The following is a 21,537-nucleotide window of genomic DNA, read 5'->3' as shown; positions in this document are numbered from 1 at the left end:
CGGACATCACACGATCACATAAGCTCACCGTGTCACTTCATGACAGGTGACCTAAAAATATGTGTCGGAGATAAACATGAACAGTTGTGGTTAAAATCCCATAGAAACAAGGGCTGTTTGTAAAACATGCATGCCCCCCTATATGGGCTTTAAGTTGTAGTAGCAGCCATTGTGTGAATACGTTTGTTGTCACTGTGAATGGTGGTGGTGGTGGTGGTTGTGGTGGTGGTGGTGGCGTAGTAGTAGTAGTAATAGTAGTAGTAGTAGTAGTAGTAGTAGTAGTAGTAGTAGTAGTAGTAGTAGTAGTAGAAGTAGTAGTAGTAGTAGTAGTAGTAGTAGAAGTAGTAGTAGAAGTAGTAGTAGTAGTAGTAGTAGTAGTAGTAGTGGTAGTAGTAGTAGTAGTAGTAGTAGTGGTAAAAGTAGTAGTAGTAGTGGCAGTAGTAGTAGAAGGTGGTGGTGGTGGTGGTGGTGGTGGTGGTGGTGGTGGTGGTGGCGGTGGTGGTTGTGGTGGTGGTGGTGGTGGTGATGGTGGTGGTGGTGGTGGTGGCAGTAGTAGTAGTAGTACTAGTAGTAGTAGTAGTAGTAGTAGTAGTAGTAGTAGTAGTAGTAGTAGTAGTAGTAGTAGTAGTAGTAGTAGTAGTAGTGGTAGTAGTAGTAGAAGTAGAAGTAGTAGTAGTAGTAGTAGTAGTAGAAGAAGTAGTAGTAGTAGTAGTAGTAGTATTAGTAGTAGTAGTAGTAGTAGTAGTAGTAGTAGTAGTAGTAGTAGTAGTAGTAATAGTAGCAGTAGCAGTAGCAGAAGCAGTAGCAGCATTACAAGACCAATACTTAAGAATGATCAAATGGGAAAAGGTAACCTAGCACTGGCAGTAAATATGGGGCTCATTTACAGGTCAGATTTGGAATCTCTGCTGTAAAATGAGATTTTGAATGAATTAAAGGGAGGCAATTCTGTAATAAAAAGAACATGCATAAACCGTAGTTGTTTCCCTTGTTTGAACCATGCTAAATCCTTACAAGTTTGGAAAGAATTGGATGAAAAATTTGGACTTTATTGCATAAACACCATTTTCTCAATTCAAGGGGAGGTAATTCTGTACTTCATGGACCAATAATGCTCATTTTTTGTAGGGTTTGTGTCCTCATTGATATAAAGACACTGTGCAAATTTGGAAAGGATCGGACAAAAAATATGGAAGATTTTTTAAAGTTTTCACAAAATAGGCAAAAACGAATAAACATGCAAAGTTCAACGAGCTCCTGCGGCCATGTTTTTTGACGAATCAAATTTCTTTGAACAACTTTTTCATGGGAGCCTTCAAAGGTCATCCCTGTGAAATTTTTTGAAAATCTGATGAGCGGTTTCTGACAAGAAGATTTTTTAAGGTTTTTACCATATATGGTCATGGGGGCCATCTTGGTTATGCGATCAAATTTTTTTTAACAATTCTTTTGTCCCATGACCTAGGGATGCTCCACATGAAATTTAGTTGAAATTGGCTCAATGGTTTAGTAGAAGAAGATGTTTACAAATTGTTTACAGACAGACAGACGGACGGACGGACGGACGGACGGACGGACGCCGGACGCTGAGTGATCACAATAGCTCACCTCGAGCTATCGCTCAGGTGAGCTAAAAAGGCACAACCACTACTGCATGACAGGTTTAATGACCTTTTCGTTATTTACGATTGCTTCTGTAATTCATAGGTGAAGCACGCGTTATCTGTAGTCAAATACCTGTATCCCAACATAATAAATGATAAAACAAAAGAATAACTGAGACTATGAAAGACAATGAAAACAACATTAAATAATATAAGAAACTCTTTAGCAACAAGAGGACGTTACTTTTGCAAAAGGTGGAGTTAAAAAGGGACCCCAAAACATTGCGGTGAGGTATTTGTCACTCTGTACACAGCGATGATGTCATGGACCATGACATATGCTCCTTAAGTGTCCACTGTAACCTATGCTTGTTGCACATTACAAGTCATCTTGAGGAATGTTGTGGGCTACTGTAAATGTTAACTGTATCCTTATGAGGAATAGGCAAAAACTTTAAAGTGTTCATTGAGACTCTAACCTTAAAGTGACCGACATGTGTGTTTCACAAGACACATGCAATTTTAGTTTTTATAATATGTACCAAAATACTTTAAAATCCCACAATAAACAACAAAGTCATGACCTTACACAACCATTACTTTGACCAGGGACCTATGTTTGTATAGGTCCCTGCTTTGACTACAGCCATATAAGCAATATGCACAAACTGAAAGTGTCCACTGTGACCTTGACTTTTAAGCAAGGCATGGTTTTGGATATGACATGCTGTCTCAAGTTGCTGTTTATTTGTTGGGTATGACATGCCGTCTCAACATGCTGTTTATTTGTGGCAATATATTTTAAAACCCCATGCTAAACAACAAAGTAATAGACAAAAACCAAACATATACTTTAAATATACCAATGTAAGGAGTGAAAAAAACTTAATGTGTCCAGTGTAAACTTGACTAAAATTGCAGCCAGCAGCAAGGCGCCATACCCCAATATAGTAATAAGGGTTTTCAACTTCTTAATAATATTAAATTTAAAATGAGTGCTACACAAGTGGCATAAAGTGCTTTACAGTCAAAATGTGATATAGTAAATAGGCAAATATGTATTCAAACTTTATTTAAATTGAAATAAGTGCTATCAAATAGGTATAAAATAAAGTACTTCACAGTCAAAATTGGTACATATGTCACTTATATATTTTATGTTACAAGTTCATAAATTCATAGTTAAAATCAAATCATTGACAATTTACACGGAATGATAATTAATTTCACATCATAAAGTTTGAAAAGTTCATGAAAACATTTACATAACAAAGCACAAACATTTGCTATTTATCATGCAAAGAAAAGATATTCAAACTGAAAAATCTTGGTCCTCACAATTAATAATATCACATAAACTTGTGTACAGAGGCTTCAAGTGGTAATTTAACTTACTACTTAATTATGAAAAATTGACAACAAGCTTTAAAGTTAAGCTTGAACAAAATAATTATGGTGCGATATTATGCATTGATAGAAACAATTGCTTCATTTGTAAAACAAAAGCATTTCATGATCTTGTTTTGACAGCAAGTACAGTATATAGTGCATTTTACGTTAACACTTCTTTATTAAAGAACACAATTCCACAAGAAAAATGTTTGCTAAACAATATTTCCTGAACACAGTTATTATTTACCCCAGAAGAAAAACTATTGAAATTCAGATCATACAGATGTACAAAGGTGCATACATGATGATGGTAAAATCCAATACAATGAAAACAAACTATTGCAGGTATAAAGTGAGAATAACACCTTATGTTGAGCAAAGTTAATATTTATTTTTAACCTTCAATAATTTTATTTTTGAAATAAAACATGTTATGTGCACACTTTCAATAGCAAAAACAACTTTAACTTTAATTATGAAAGTAAATATATTTTAATTCTTTTGAATATTAGGGATTTTCTATTCAAAAAATATTTTGAAATAAGAAAAAAAACAGAGAAAAAATAATCTTTTACAAACTATAATAAATAATTCAGATTTTTAAGCATCAATAAGGTAACTCAGATAACCAGTAACAATTCTAGCTGTTACAAAATATTTGACCTTGCTGTTATGTAACAATTGACCTTGGTGATATGTTATAATAAACCAAGCTATTAAATTAATAAAAGTACTAGTAATGACCAGCACAAACTAGTTAACCTTTCTGACATAATTCATGCTACTTTTTATAGTAAATGAGTTCATTTGTAAAATATATTTGTATTTAAAAAATTCTACTGTTTTAGTTAACTTGCACTCTAAAAAATAAAAGGTTTTAAGCATAAGTAAAAATCTGAGAAATGTGCAATCTTTTTTGACAATGATATGTTAAAGTAAAAAAAGGCGCAGAAAGTTGACATGAACACGATTTTTTAAAACCTAATTCTGGCAATTAACAAACCCCTAAAACTTCATAAAATCAAGATATTTAGCGGTACAAGAACCACGAATAAACTTATTACAAACCAGATATTAAAGGTTTGAACAAGACACGTTTCCCTAAGGAAAAGATGCCCCCAAATTCAACTGTTGTCTCAAAAATACATCTATTTTAAAAACATTCTGTGTTGTGGTTGACTTTGACCTTGACCTCTTAACCATTATCCTTTAGTTAGGGAGACTGATGTTACACCTGATATGTCATCTCATGATGGTTGTGATGTAACACCTGATATGTCATCTCATGATGGTTGTGATGTTACACCTGATATGTCATCTCATGATGGTTGGCATTTGTTATTTCAAATCCATTAATAAAAGGCATTTGTTGGGGGAAAAGTGGACCTTTGATCTCTAAGTATGACCTTGACCTTTAAAGTAGAAAAAAGGGGTTGCACATGACACATCGTCTTATGGTGGTTGTGTTTGAGATAAGATATTGCAAAATCCATCAATATACTGCGCAGTTATGATAGACACCAGAAGCTTTGAATAGACATAGAGGCATATGGGCGAACACAATGACTGTTATATGAAAAGGCGCATACAAAACACACACAAAATAATACAAACCAGATAAAGGACTATGAGAATGAAACACATTTCATTATGATAATACAGAATGTAAAAAAAAGGATGGAAACAATAAACAACGTAAAAAAGAAATCAAATTTAACAAGATTTTTTTTTAAATTGAAGTAAATTAATGACGGCAGAGAAACAATTTTGCATGCATAATTTATGCATCTTTTATATTCGATAGGGATGGGAACAAGTTCAGAAATGATATTTGAATATATTCCAATATAATTGTTTGAATATAATTGAATATTCAATGTATAAGCATCTATATGAAAATGTTCGAATTTTTAAACTTCATCAAAAAAAGGAATGTTTGTTGTCGTCACAAAAATAACAATAATTTGTATCTATTTTCTTATTTCCATTTAACACAGTTTCTTAATAGTACAAACATGCCACATGTGTGCAAGCCAAAACAGGCACAGGACACTATGTGGTATCGCCATACATATACAGCAAGACATTTACCATTACCAGTTCCAATTTTTAAGTTCAAAAGCATATATACTTTGTTTAACTTATAAAAAAAGCAGTACACAAATTATATTCATACACTTAACAATGCCAGGTCCTCTGTGCAGAAATGATGGAATACATCGGCATATTGATTTCCAATTAAAAACTATGTAGCGCATATAACTATGAGATATTTTCTATTTCATCAAAGTTGCATAGCGCATAACTACAATATTAATATTTAATATTTCTGCTATATCAAATAAACTGTTTCATTATAATTATGACATAAAAGGACAGTATTGTCAGTATTAAATTCCCTTGTCAATTTAAAACGCACTTTTTACCACAACACACATTTAGCGCACTTAAAAGTGCATTAATTCTGTGTTTTTTGTTAATATCTGTTCAAAAGTGCGCATTTTGTGTGTTTTTTCTTTGCAAGTGCGTTATTTAAGAGAAACATTTTGTTTTTTGTGTGTTTTCTTCATCTGTAAGTGCGCTTTTGAGTGTAGGTGTGAGCAAAATGTGTGTTTTTTATCTAAGAAGTGCGTCTTTTATCTAGGAAGTGCGTCTTTTATCTAAGAAGTGTGTTTTAAGATTTACAGATGTGGGTTTTTTCTAACAAAAGTGCGTTTTTCTTTTTTTAATGTGCGTCTTTTTTAAGCATAAGTTAGTATTTTATTTCATAAGTGCGTTTTTATCATATGATCTGTTTTTAACGGATATATCTAAAAAGACACATGTTTAACACACTTCTTAAAATGTTCTTAGCAAATGTTATACAGAAATTGAACAAGAAACAAAATTGTTGCAGGCTCGAACAATTTATTTGCATCAAATGAATAAACATAGACATATACCTCAGTAACCTGTTATAATATAAGGTGCAGTTTGAATTCAAAGCGGTTACTGGTTGTGCATATAAACCTTTTTAATGTTAATATACTTTATAATACAATTTCAATGCATATAACATTGCTTTTGTTTTAATCTCAAACATTTCTAAAAATTTCCACCTGGATCAGACATTTGAGTAGATTGAATAATTGGCTGAGACAGTAGATCAGATAAGAGATCAGCATCATAAACATTAATCAGTGCTCCATCTAAGCCTAACAAAGGGGTTTTGATAGACTTTTGATTGGTTGAGGCACCATCTATTTCAAAACAAGCGACTTTTGATTGGTTGAAGGGCAGGAAGTTATTGAAAACAAGCTTGTTTCAGCCACTGACTTTCTTTGAGTTAAATTTTAGGTATCATAAAATTTTGAGCAACATTAAGACATATAATTCTAGTGTTAAATGTCTTGAAATACTTTCAGCATGAAGTATTGGGTGATGAAAACAATGTGTATTTACTACAATGTGTAAATCAACAATATGTTTGTTCCAAAGGAGATTCAAAGTGGTTGGTTAAAGACATATAAAGTGATATGGTCTAGTTCAACAACTGCCTGTATTTTTGGAATACTAAAGAACAGTCTGTTGTTACAGGTTTGTATTTTCAATTCTGCACCCCTTTTTATTTAGTTTATTGAATTAATTATGATCATTATCATATTTATGTATTGTCACTGGGAAATGAAAATGGATGAGTAAATGTAATATAATTTTAAGGAAAAACAACACCATTTGAATTATTATGGCTGTATTTTATGGTTATTGTCATCTTATGTTATTTATACCAATTTTTGGTCATTAATGAACAGATTTTTCCCTCATATTAAATGAGAACTTTTATGTTTAAATTTAAAGGTTAAACCCCATGGTGACCGTGAAATTTACATTGATCAGAAGATCCTTTGGAAAGAATGTGCATCATCGCATCGCCTGCCAAAAAAGGGAGCAAAAGGGAGACTACCTGATGTATTGACTTGAATACCAGGTTTTACACTGCACAAGCTGGCCAACATGAGGAGAACAGGAGTGGGAAAACCGCGCCCTCTCCTTGACCAAGAAAAGCTGGATTTGTTTAGAGGTAAAACTATGAGGGTACTGGTTATTGCATTTTAAAGGCGTCACACTTCCGACCAGTCCACACAGCCAAATGAGACCACATATCTTGGTACATTTTCAAACAGTATTTTCTACCAAACGTATTTATTTATGAAAAGCGTTAAGTCACATGTGATCAGGGGATTAAAATTGCAAAAAATAAACTACCAAAAACAACAAGCAAACAAACTAGTTTTGATTTAAATTTATAATTTTTATAGCAACGAGATTACCATAACAGCAATATTCAACACTTACATTATAAAATATCTTTCAGGACCTGATCAAATGAGATCATGCACGAGACGCATCGCGCAAAGGCCATGACAGTATAATAGTTGCAAAGAAGTTTGACTGGCTGGTTGCAGACATGGAGAGAAAAATGAGAGCCGCTCTCCGCCGCCTCAAAGAAATGACAGGCCCTCATAGATTCTCATCTTTTTTATGTATATCGATGTTCCTGTGTATATACTGTACATGTTATTTATTAGTATGCTATGATGTTTTGTTTATTTATAATCTAATTATGTTAATATTTATATCATCAAATTGTCATTGATATTTAATTACTCATGTATGTTAACAAATGTTGGTGTACATTAAAGTATAAAATTGAATTATCTTGTAATTATTTAAAATATATTTGTGTATAATTATTGGTTTTTATTGCGTATCTGAATTTAAAAAAAACTTTTAACAGCATATAATTGAATCAACTGTTAAGGCAAAAGATGCACCTTTAACGCACATGTGTGCTTTTAGTGAGTGCGTTTTTGACTGCCGTTCATGTGCGTAAATTGTGCATTTTATGTGGGTTAAAACTGCGCTTTAAACCGAATTAAATGTGTGCTTTTTATAAGTCAGTACCTATAAAAAGCGCACATTTAGCTCGCTTAAAGCACATTTTCAACCCCCAGAAAAGCGCACATTTAACACACATGTGCGCTTTTATGTGGGTTATAACTGCGCTTAAAGTGAGTTAAATGTGCACTTTTTAAAATAAAAAAGCGCACATTTAACTCGCTGAAAAGCGCAGTTTTAACCCACTTAAAAGTGCACATTTTACACACATAAATGGCAGTAAAAAAACGCACTTATATAAAAGCGCACGTTTAACCCACATAAAAGCACACATTTACCCACAGTTTCTTGTTTGTTTGTTTTTGTTAAAAACTCACTCGGTAAGAAAAAACGCACATAAAACTCAGTGCCAATACCGCCACGTTTAACTCACGCAAAACGTACTTAAAACGTACATTTCACACACTTTTTTGAGAAGGGTTATGGCACACTGTCAAGATCCTCTCACTGTAATTCAAATACTTACTTAAGAAAACTATTAAATTGAAAAGTGGGACACACGGCCTGGTGCGGATATCAAGTAGCCCCAGAAGATAAATGTGGTTATAATAAACTCTTTTAACATTTAGCTCACCATTCTCGTCAAACAAAGTCAATTTATGGAGTTATACTGCGTAATCATAACAACAATTTAACCCTTTCCCACTCAGAAGCAAAGTGAAAATGGCAAAAAAACAAAACAGCTTGCGAGTAACTTGCCATCTGTTCAGGTTTTATGCTGTTTGCTGCTCATCAGTGTCTTAGGTTGGCAGATGAAGCCGTAAAAACTCGAATCTAGTTAGAAAGGTCTTAAATTAAATATATTTTTCTGAGGGACTACAAACACGTCAAGATATGTATCTAAGTGGTAAAGGGTAAAATGCTACCAATTTTGTGGTTGACATGGACACATTGCATCTCATTGGAATGTAAACAGACACTTAACTTGCCAAAGATGTTTATACCAATTGGTGTGCTTATTATCAATTCAACAATGACAGCTTTATAAAATCATCAACTAATACAGGACAGTTATCTACAAAATGGGACTTCGTAGTTGTTTTTACTTTTATTATACGGGCTGTGCTCTGTGAGAAGGGGTTTTCATGCATGTGCAGAAAGTGTCGTCCCAGATTAGCCTGTGCATTTCGTACCGGCTAATCAGGGACGACAAATTTTGCTTTTATGATATTTTTTTGTTTCAAGAAAGTCTTTTCTTAGAAAAAGTTAGTTTAGGCAGAAAGTGTCATCCCTGGTAAGCCTGTGCAGACTACGCAGGCTAATCAGGGATGACACTTTATGCACATGTATTAGATCCCCTTCTCACAGAGCATGGCTCATATGCTGAATGTCAATTATTTTTTGCTGGTTGTATAATATTGAGATATTTGAAAATTTGTTCCCATCTCTTATATGTAAGCTCATCTTTAATTAAATGATCTTTATAATGTTTTATGCAATAGATGCCAATGACTAAATTAAAGAAACATAATTATGCAAAGTCTTTTCTTTTTCATTATGTTCAACTTCAAAAAAGGAACTGTATAGTTAGAGAAATATTTATCACAATCAAATCATTTTTTTAAGAGACCTGGTGCTAAAAAACAACAATCATTCATAATCCGTCTTTCTTAACACACATGAAGTTAAAACAAGAAAAATATAATACAAGCATTTTAAGCCAGACAATCCTGTTTGATAAACAAGAGTTCACATTTTAGTCACTAGAGGAGTGGACTCCGCTGAGATCTCTATAGCCACTTCACCATCACCATTGTCATGAAAACTGAGAACTTTATTATCCTTCACATACTTAACAGTTGCACATTTCTGCTCATCACCTTTACTTGCATGTTTATCACCACCGATCTCCGTATCTTTACTAGTCAAATCTAAATCCAGCTCCGGCTTTTCAGAGTTGGGAAAACTCCACCCGGAGTCCTTAGAGTCCGTTCTCTGTATCATTCCAGTAATATTCGCAGTACTGGGTAATGGTGTCCAGTTACTTGAAAACGATGCAGGTTTTTCCTGTTCGCCAATATTTTCAATAGAAAAAACAGGTTCATGAACTTCGATGCTAGCATCCACCTTGTGTTGGTTGCGGTGAATACTGGTGGCATGTTTCCACTCGGCGGTGAAGGTCTCATCTTCTTTCGTGCTGTCCTGTTCATGCCGTCCCATGAGCGTGGCTCGCCTGGCCACGATGTAGTGCGTGCGCTTGATGCGCAGGAAGAGGATGTTGTCGACTGCCTTTAGGGAGAAGTCGGGAATGTAGGGCTCGTACTTTACGTATATGGAGTCGGAGCTGTTCTGTGGGTTTAGGATCATATCGCTCACCTCTGTTAACACGCAAGAAACAAAAGACATATTAATTATGACGGATATAAACATTTTATGTCCGTTTACTTTTAACCTTTTTTAAAACTTTTGCTTCATCCTATTGGTATTTCATCTACACTAAATTCTGTAATGGCTTACACTTCACATTATTTTTCTAATTACAGCAATTAATCAGTCTTTGTTATAACAAATCAAAATTTAAAACTATGATGAGTAACTGAATACACTGATTTCATCGTAAACATAAAGTATAATTTTCAAACACCTTTTTTATGCTCTTCATATATATATATATGGGGAGCATATAGTTGCCAGTTTGTCCTTACTTCCGTCACCTTTTTTTGTTACAGTTTCTCATAGCGCCTTCAATATTATACCGATCTCTTACATATTTGGCATATATGTACCTTGCATGGAACTCTACCTTTGATAAAGTTTGAGGTCACTGGGGTCAAGGTTACCGAGGCTAATAATAGATTTTTTCCTTCACACTTTTTTTTACAGTTTCTCATACTTTTGTTACAGTTTCTCATAGCGCCTTCAATATTTGACCAATCTCTTACATATTTGGCATGTAGGTACCTTGCATGGACCTCTACCTTTTTATGAAATTTGAGGTAACTGCGGTCAATGTCAAGGTCACTGAGGCTAATAATAGATTTTTTTCCGTCACAATTTTCTTACAGTTTTTCACAGCACCTTCAATATTTTACCGATCTCTTACATGTTCGTCTTGTAGGTACCTTGCATAAACATCTACCTTTTGATGAGGTTTTAGGTCATTGCGGTAAAGGTCACCAAGGCTAATAAAAGTTTTTTTCCGTCACACTTTCCATACAGTTTCTCATAGCGCCTTCAATATTTCAACGATCTCTTACATATTTGGCTTTTAGGTACCTTGCATGGACCTCTACCTTTTGATGAGGTTTGAGGTCACTGGGGTCAAGGTCACCGAGGCAAATAATATATATTCTCAAGGTCACACTTTTTTCTACACAATTAATCAATTTATCGACAAAGCATGATTGGGGAGTATCCATCAGTTTTACTGATATCCTTGTTTTTCTTAATTGCAGCATATGTTAAGCAAACTAACCATAAATATGGCTTTCAGAAATAGATATTTGTAAAGTACACACCTGATGTCACACAAATGATGACACTATAAAAATGAAATAGTTGATTGGTGTGTGTAATTAATTCATATGGTATGGATTAACATATTTGGTGTTGTATTCTTTAATGAGCATAATTAAACTTGTTATGCGAAACACACTTCCAAATTTTAATGTTTACTCGAAGTTAACAAAATTTAGCTTAAAATCAACAGTGCTCACATATTTTGTGTGAAGCTTTCTCCAAATACAAAGTGTGTTAAAATTATGCTGCAAATGAACACTCTCACATCCTACGCCTGGCCACGTGGGCGTATTTATTTTTGCTTTAAAATGTTGAAGCGCAGAGAACATTGAGATCATTTAATTTTGATATGAAGTTTCGTATTTCATTAAAAATTTTTATATCGCAAACAATTTTAAAATGACATTTCATCTAAACTTATTTTAAATCACACGGGTATCTTTATTGTCCCCTACCGGTTTTACCGGAGGGGACTTATGGTTTGCGCTCCGTCAGTCAGTTTGTCTGTCTGTCACACTTTTCTGGATCCTGCGATAACTTAACAAGTTCTTAATTTTGTTCATGAAACTTGAAACATGGATAGATGGCAATATGGACATTATGCACATCATTTCATTTTGTTCCTACGTCAAAAATTCTGGTTGCTATGGCAACAAATAGACTAGAAATACTGCTGAAAATGGTGGTTTTCTTGATCCTGCCATAACTTAAAAAGTTCTTCATATTTTTTCATGAAACTTTAAACATGGATAGATGGCAATATGGACATTATGCACGTCATTTCATTTTGTTCCTATGTCAAAAATTCTGGTTGCTATGGCAACAAAAAATAATAATCTGACAATGTAGGAATTTCTGACAATGGTGGAGCCGGTAGGGGACCATATTGCTTGGCAATCTCTTGTTATTACAGTTTTTATCATAAGTTGTTGTTGAATCAGTTATTATACTATGTACTGATTAAACAGAAAATCCCATCAAAATTAAATAAGAATTTTGTGTTGTGAAAACATGTTTAGACTGCATGTATACTGTGATGTTTCGACAATAGTAATTAAATGCAATACAACTCTGCCGATACAGTCAAGAATTGAAGGTAATAGAATTACAGGTCATACTTTGTTCTGAATCTTACTATTGTTTAAATTAACACATTCTTAGAAATTGTATGGACAAACTATATAAAGCAATACAAATTATGTGGCTGTTACGCACTATGATGTGATTCATTTACTAGGACAGTAACAAAACAGAATGAGCTGATAATGTTTTTTTTTATAAACGTTATCCCAAGAATTCCAGTTGAAGTGTTCCTTTGTAGTACTATGTTGATGATCTAGTGATCTAGTTGCAGTGTTACTTAAAAGTACTAACTAGAGACAGCCTTCAATACATAACTAGTTATCTAGTTGAAGTGTTACTAAGTGAAACTAACTAGAGGCCGCCCTGAATACATTGATAGTGATCTAGTTGAAGTGTTACTTAGTGAAACTAACTAGAGGCCGCCCTGAATACATTGATACTGATCTAGTTGAAGTGTAACTTAGTGAAACTAACTAGAGGCCGCCCTGAATACATTGATAGTGATCTAGTTGAAGTGTTACTTAGTAGTACTAACTTGAGGCAGCCTTCAATACATTACTAGTGATCTACTTGAAATGTTACTTTGTAGTACTAACTAGTGGACGCATTCATATATTACTAGTGACCTAGTTGAAGTGTTACTTAGAAGTACTATCTAGAGAACGCCTTCAATACATTACTAGTGATCTAGTTGAAGTGTTACTTAATAGTAATAACTAGAGGCAGCCTTCAATACGTTCCTAGTGATCTAGTTTAAGTGCTACTTAGTAGTACAATCTAGAGAATGCCTTCAAAACATAACTAGTGATCTAGTTGAAGTGTTACTTTGTAATACTAACTAGAGGCCCCCTTCAATATATTACTAGTGATCTAGCTTAAGTGTTTCTTAGTAGTTCTATCTAGAGACAGCCTTCAATACATTACTAGTGATCTAGCTTTAGTGTTACTTAGTAGTACTTTCTAGAGACAGCCTTCAATACATTACTAGTGATCTAGTTGAGGTGTTACTTAGTAGTACTAACTAGAGACAGCCTTTAATACATTACTGCCTTTAATACATTACTGGTGATCAAGCTTAAGTGTTTCTTAGTAGTACTATCTAGAGACAGCCTTCAATATGTTACTAGTGATCTAGTTGAAGTGTTACTTAGAAGTACTAACTTGAGGCCTCCTTCAATACATTACTAGTGATCTAGTTGAAGTGTTACTTAGAAGTACTAACTAGAGGCTGCCTTCAAAACATTACTAGTAATCTAGTTGAAGTGTTACTTAGAAGTACTAATTTGAGGCCACCTTCAATAAATTACAAGTGATCTAGTTGAAGTGTTACTTAGAAGTACTAAATTGAGGCCACCTTCAATAAATTACTAGTGATCTAGTTGAAGTGTTACTTAGAAGTACTAACTAAAGGCCACCTTCAATACATTACTAGTGATCTAGTTGAAGTGTTACTTAAAAGTACTAACTTGATGCCATCTTCAATAAATTACTAGTGATCTAGTTGAAGTGTTACTTAGAAGTACTAACAAGAGGCTGCCTTCAATACATTACTAGTGATCTAGTTGAAGTGTTACTTAGAAGTAGTAACTTGAGGCAGCCTTCAATACATTACACGTGATCTAGTTGAAGTGTTACTTAGAAGTACTAACTAGAGACCGCCTTCAAAACATTACTAGTGATCTAGTTGAAGTATTACTTAGTAGTACTAACTTGAGGCAGCCTTTAATACATTACTAGTGATCTAGTTGAAGTGTTACTTAGAAGTACTAACTAGAGGCTGCCTTCAATACATTACTAGTGATCTAGTTGAAGTTTTACTTAGAAGTACTAACTTGTCCAGCAGCTGGAGTTCCACTTCTTTATATTGAGGCCACCTTCAATAAATTACTAGTGATCTAGTTGAAGTGTTACTTAGAAGTACTAACTTGAGGCCGCCGTCAATACATTACCAGTGATCTAGTTGAAGTGTTACTTAGAAGTACTAACTGGAGGCCACCTTCAATAAATTACTAGTGATCTACTTGAAGTGTTACTTAGTAGTACTAACTTGAGGCCGCCTTCAATACATTACTAGTGATCTAGTTGAAGTGTTACTTAGTAGTACTAACTAGAGGCAGCCTTCAATACATTTCTTGTGATCTACTTGAAATGTTACTTAGTAGTACTAGCTAGAGGCCACCTTCATACATTACTAGTGATCTACTTGAAATTTTACTTAGTAGTACTAGCTAAAGGCCACCTTCATACATTACTAGTGACCTAATTGAAGTGTTACTTAGTAGTACTATGCAGAGGCCGCCTTCAATACATTACTAGTGACCTAATTGAAGTGTTACTTAGTAGTACTATGCAGAGGCCGCCTTCAATACATTACTAGTGACCTAATTGAAGTGTTACTTAGTAGTACTATGCAGAGGCCGCCTTCAATACATTACTAGTGACCTAATTGAAGTGTTACTTAGTGGTACTATGCAGAGGCAGCCTTTAATACATTACTAGTGATCTAGTTGAAGTGTTACTTAGTAGTACTATGCAGAGGCAGCCTTTAATAAATTACTAGTGATCTAGTTGAAGTGTTACTTAGGAGTACTATGCAGAGGCAGCCTTCAATACATTACTACTGATCTAGTTGAAGACAGAAGACAGTGTTACTTAGTAGTACTTTCTAGAGACAGCCTTCAATATATTACTAGTGATCTAGTTGAAGTGTTTCTTAGAGTTATTATGTAAAGGCAACATTCAATACATTACTAGTGATCTAATGGAAGTGTTACTTTATACATGTAGAGTATATACATGTATAAAGTCAATCTTACTGAGTGCGTTGACTCCGTAGTATGTGAAGGGTCCTCCAAGGAACACCAGGTTCTCCTTACCAATGCTCACCTCCACATGACCTGGAATAGAGGCACAAGGAGATCTGGTCAGTAGCTAAATTAATTAAATAGCTCACTTTTAAATGAAATGAAAACTTTAAAAATATTGTAAACACATTCTGTGTAGTTTGACAGTTATAATAAGGATCATATAAATTACCAAAATTACTTTTATATTTGTCTAATATGGATTTGAAAAAGGCTGTGCATACAAAGGTGTGTTAGGTCTCTTAAAAATGGTGCTTAATGATGCAGAGGACACATTCGTCAGTTTTTAATTGAATAATTTATTTTGAAGGTAGATAATTAATACATAGGTTACAATACACAGGCGCGGGACTGAGGACAAGTTCTAGGGACGAAAATTTTGTTAATTTATTTTGGAGAAGGACATGACTGTACACAATGGGATGACATACCTCTTCAAACACACATTGAAAAAAAAAAAGATATATTATTTCTATAAAAACTTTTTTCCCCCAAAATTAAAATTCCATCAATTCAATTTTAACAGTAGTTATTGGAGTGAATTCCTTAAAGTTGAAATGTTTGACACTTTGTTTATCAATTCATGTGACGGACACAATGAAAATGATTAAATTTGGAAATATGGTGTGCACTTTTACAAATCACTTAACAGCAAATTACCACGGGATTCGAAGTTCACTATTTCTTTAAATGGATGATGAAACACACTTCCAACTTTGGCTTACCAGGACATTTTCCATAACTATTCAGAAACTGGTATTGCTTTCTCGTTTATATCCACAATTTGTTCTTGTAATCCTATTTAAAAATTGTATTCACTGATTCAGTGAGATTTGTTCATTTTTTCAATAAAAATCAATGTCTTCAAAACAATGCAAAGAAATCATCAAATAAATATACATAAATTTGTATTTTAAAGGACTGTTTTTGATTGGAACTTTGCTACTAGTGCAATATACAGCTAATGCAACTAGTGTAGTATGCAAAGATATTTAATTCTTTTATGAATTATGCTGTGGAACTGGTAATTTTCCCTCAAGCCTAATTAGTTTGGGTCAATGGGATCAAAAGAAAAAGAATGTGATTGAGGACAAGTACAAGGAGAAGAAAATTACTGCTTTTGGACAAGGACATGTGTTCGAGGAGTGACAAGGCTCTTAAATACACTGAACTTTAAAACCTCATTTACCTCATTCACATTCAGCCGAAGCTAAAACATCGGATTTTTTCAGATCGTGTACGATGAAATATACCGCAGAATGGATCGTTCGTCCCTCCACCTCAATATTTTTTAACATTTTAGCAAATATATATGAATCTCAGACGTAATTCTTGGGTCTATCAAATCCACAGAAAAATCACACCCCTGAACACAACCATGTGCCCTCTATCCCATAGTGACAAATTATAACCTTATAATACTTACTGTTGCATGACCAGCCCTGTTGGAAAACTGGGCTTAATGTATAAGCATAATACTCTTGAATTATTTATAACCTTTTTTTATTAAAAATATCATGAAATATTATTTAAATGAATGTGTTGTTAAAAGTGTTATAGCTTATAACAAATACAACATAACAACACAAATACCAAATGACGTTTGATTACTACACCTACTTAATTTGCCTTAAAACATGAGCTGTCAGAGGACAGCGCGCTCGACTATTCGAGTGCTTGACAGTATAACGTAAGCCATCATGGGGAAATTGTTCATATTCAATAATTTCTTAGATGATCTTTCAAAAATACAAGAGGGCCAAGATGGCCCTAGTTCGCTCACCTGAGAGGAGTCAGTTCATTTAATCTTTACCAAACGTCAAACTTGACCTAGATATTGTCCAGACAAACATCCTGGTCAAGTTTCATCATAATTGAACCAAAACTCTGGCGTATGGAGTGTTTTTGTAAGATTTTACCTGGTGACCTATATTTTGAGTTGACCCCCCTGACCAAACATCAAACTTTGCTTACAAAAATAAATATTTTGACCAAGATTCATAAAATCTGAAACAAAATTGTGACCTCTAGAGTGTTAACAAGGATTTTGTATAATATAATGAAAATTTGGACAATCTAAGGGCAATAATTATGGCATTAATTATGTGATTTTGCTCATTATCAAACTTGACTGAGATCTTTCAGCAACTTTCATAAAGAATGCTTGAGAAGTGTGAATGCTAGAGTGTTTACAAACCAAATGTGGACGAACGGACGGCGGACAAAGACCAATTCTTAAACCTCACCTGAGCAATCAGGTGAGCTAAAAAGTGTGTTTCACCGATCTGAGCCATTTTCCGACTTGTCCAAGAAATCAATAAAACCAATGTATTGACTAAGTTTCACGATGATTAGGCAAAAAATGAGACTTCTATAGTGTTCGATCACAAGGTTCACAAGATTTCTCTCTAGTCAAATAAGGAAAACTGCCCCCCCCCCTCGGTGGCCATGTTTTTTGACCGATCGGGACCATTTGCAAACTCATCTGAGATTTATATAAAACCACTGATTTCGACAAGTTTCATGATGATTGGGCAAACAATGTGACTTCTAGAGTGTTCACAAGCTTTTTTTACTACATAAATATAAGAAAACTGCCCCCCCCCCCCCCGGCAGCCATGTTATTCAACTGACCGGAACCATTTTTTAACTCAACTCTCATATCAAGGAAACAAATGTTCTGACCAAATTTCATAAAAATTGGGCCAAAAATGTGACTTCTAGTGTTCACATGTTTTCACTACATACATAAACTGCCCCGCCCACTGGCGGCCATGTTTTTCAACGGACCAGAACCACTTTTTAACTCAACCAACAAATCATTAAGACAAACATTTTGACAAAGTTACATGAAGATTGGGCATGAAATGTGACTTCTACAGTGTTTTCAAGATTTTTCTTTTTTTGACATAGTGACCTAGTTTTTGAGCCAGCATGACCCAGTTTCCAAATCCATCGAGATATCATTGGGACAAATCTTCTGATCAAGTTGCATGAAGATAGGACAAAAAATGTGGCCTCTAGAGTGTTTACAACGTATCTCTATAGCCAAATTAAGAACTGCCCCGCCCACTGGCGGCCATGTTTTTCAACAGACCAGAAGCACTTTTTAACTCAACCAACATATCATTAAGACAAACATTTTGACAAAGTTTCATGAAGATTGGGCATGAAATGTGACTTCTACAGTGTTTACAAGGTTTTTCTTTTTTTTGACCTAGTGACCTAGTTTTTGACCCGGCATGACCCAGTTTCGAACTCGACCGAGATATCATTGGGACAAAGCTTCTGACCAAGTTTCATAAAGATTGGAAAAGAAATGTGCCCTCTAGAAAATACACTGTATTATTATGAAAACATTAATAGTCAAAGGGAAGTAACTACTGTAAACTTAAATGCAATATTTAGAAGAGTTGTCTCGCATGTTACATGACCTTAATTCATGATTGTTTACAAGCCTTTTTACTATATAAATATAAGGAAAACTGCCCGTCCCCCTGGCAACCATGTTTTTCAACAGACCGGAACCATTTTCGAACTCAACTCTCATATCAAGGAAACAAAATTTTAATGTTCTAACCAAATTTCATGAAAATTGGGCCAAAAATGTGACTTCTAGAGTGTTCATATGTTTTCACTATATACATATTGAGAAAAATGCCCCGCCACTGGCGACCATGTTTTTTCACTGATCTGGACTATTTTCAAACTCGTCTGAGAAATCATTAAAACCAATGTTTTGACCAACTTTCATGATGATTGGGCAAAAATTGTGACTTCTAGAGTGTTTACAAGGTTTCTCTATAGCCAAATTAGGAAAACTGCCCCGCCCACTGGCAGCCATGTTTTTCAACGGACCGGAACCACTTTTTAACTCAACCAACATATCATTAAGACAAACATTTTGACAAAGTTACATGAAGATTGGACATGAAATTTGACTTCTACAGTGTTTACAAGTTTTTTCAAAATGCTTGATATAGTTGTCTGCTCTTGTTTATAGATTGGGGTGATGTTGGTAAAGAAGTATGCAAAATATAAAAGCAAAATGTCAAAGGACATAGGAAATATTTGGGGTAGTACGTAATCTTTAACATAGAATTATCAATAATATGCATATTCTAAGTATAAAAGGGGCAATAATTCTGTCAAAATGCTTGATACAGTTGTCTGCTCTTGTTTAGAGGTTGGGGTCATGTTGGTAAACAAGTATGCAAAATATGAAAGCAATATGTCAAGGGACATAGGAAATATTTTGGGGTAGTACGCAAACTTGAACATAGATTTATCAATAATATGCATATTCTATGTATAAAATGGGCAATAATTATGTCAAAATGCTTGATTCAGTGGTCTGCTCTTGTTTATAGGTTGGGGTCATGTTGGTAAACAAGTATGCAAAATATGAAAGCAAATGTCAAGGGACAATGAAAATATTTGGGGTAGTACGCAAACTTTAACATTTGCACGCTAACGCCAACGCTAACGCCAACACTAACGCTTACGCCGACGCCGGGGTGAGTAGGATAGCTCCATTATATATATTTCATATATAATAGTCGAGCTAAAAAGTAAATCTTGGGTCATGTATATTTATCATTTATATATAAGTTACATACAACTGTTAGCTAGAGACAGAGAATCAATACCAAGAAAAAGGAATCATAAAACTTGGCAACATCTTTTTCAGGGTTTGTTATTCAGGAAAATTAATTTCCTGCTTAAAACATGTAGACTTCAATATTCTCATAGGTTATGGAAGACATGAAATCAGTGGAGATAAGGAAAGAAATACAATGAGCCGCGTTCTGAACTGGGCTTAATGAATGTGTGTAAAGTGTCATTCCAGATTAGCCTGTGCAGTCCGCACAGGTTAATCAGGGACGACACTTTCCGCCTAAACTTGTTTTTTGGTAAGAAGGGGCTTCCCTGAAACTAAAAATACCATAAAAGCGGAAAGTGTCATCCCTGATTAGCCTGTGTGGACTGCACAGGCTAATCTGGGACGATACTTTACGCACAATCATTATGCCCAGTTTTCTCAGAATGCGACTCCAATATCTGCACCATTTACTTGCTACAGACTGTAGACTAATGAAACACTGTTTGTATTATTAATGCTGATTGCTGTAATACACATTCATAACAAGAGCACCACATAACAGGTGCCAAGCTCGGCTGCAAAAATTTGTCAGAAATTTATAAAAAAAATTTTTTTAGATGTCACAGTGACCTTGACCTTTGACCTATTGACCCAAAATGGGTGTGGCGTGTAGAACTCATCAAGGTGCATCTAATTCTGAAGTTTCAAAGTTGTAGGTGGAAGCACTTTGATTTTAGAGGCAATGTTAAGTTTTTTTTTTAAGTTTTATATTAGAGGTCACAGTGACCTTGACCTTTGACCTAGTGACCCAAAAATGGGTGTGGCATGTAGAACTCATCAAGGTGCAACTACATATGAAGTTTCAAAGTTGTAGGTGGAAGCACTTTGATTTAAGAGCCTATGTTAAAGTTTGATATTAGAGGTCACAGTGACCTTGACTTTTGACCTAGTGACCCAAAAATGGGTGTGGCGTGTAGAACTCATCAAGGTGCATCTACATATGAAGTTTCAAAGTTGTAGGTGGAAGCACTTTGATTTTAGAGCCAATGTTAAGGTTTTAGCACGACGCTTACGGCGGACCTCGGACGGCGGACGAGCTGGCTATGACAATAGCTCGGGTTTTCTCTGAAAACAGCCTCGCTAAAAATGTTAACATATACATGCAATTTAGCATGCTATTCACAATTCCACGATACAAACATCTATATAATCCATATTAATATAATTAATCAAGTCCTCTTTAAATTGCCTTAATTTCTACTCACAAAAAAAGGGGTTTTATCTGAGTATTTTTTTGTTTTCAAGATTTCAATAATTCAAAAACCTGTCTTTTGTGACATCATGATAATATTGTGTTCTCAACTTACTGTGAAACCATTATTAATCGTCAGGCATTAATTTTCATAAATTTCGTCAGTCGACCGATCGGCGAATTTAAGATCCTAACGAACAATCATGCTCTATGTTTGAACAAAAACAAACACTAACATGAACAATATTTTAAAACTTTACCGTAGACATGAGGCATTAAATTCCAACATAATCCATGCACACATTCACTGCTGTTTCGTAATCAAGATTTATCCGGTTTTGA

At 34.5% G+C, this 21,537-nt stretch overlaps 1 protein-coding gene across 1 annotated transcript in view; it reads right to left on the bottom strand.

The window, feature by feature from the left end:
• Positions 1–7,263: 7,263 nt before the first annotated feature.
• LOC127855378 (unextended protein-like) overlaps positions 7,264–21,537 on the bottom strand; it is a 45,128-nt gene continuing 30,854 nt past the window's right edge. Inside the window, exons 5-6 of the mRNA XM_052390880.1 lie at positions 15,293–15,373; positions 7,264–10,252 (exon numbers count right to left, since the gene is read on the bottom strand). Of these exons, the coding sequence (XP_052246840.1) occupies positions 9,624–10,252; positions 15,293–15,373 (710 nt within the window). The 3' untranslated portion in view covers positions 7,264–9,623. The remainder of the gene's footprint in view (positions 10,253–15,292; positions 15,374–21,537) is intronic.

Source organism: Dreissena polymorpha, chromosome 13, assembly GCF_020536995.1.
Source record: "Dreissena polymorpha isolate Duluth1 chromosome 13, UMN_Dpol_1.0, whole genome shotgun sequence".
In the NCBI taxonomy this organism is placed as follows: Eukaryota; Metazoa; Mollusca; class Bivalvia; order Myida; family Dreissenidae; genus Dreissena; species Dreissena polymorpha.
The sequence above is the reverse complement of the archived record's forward strand: the minus strand, read 5'-3'. Positions and strand labels throughout refer to the sequence as shown.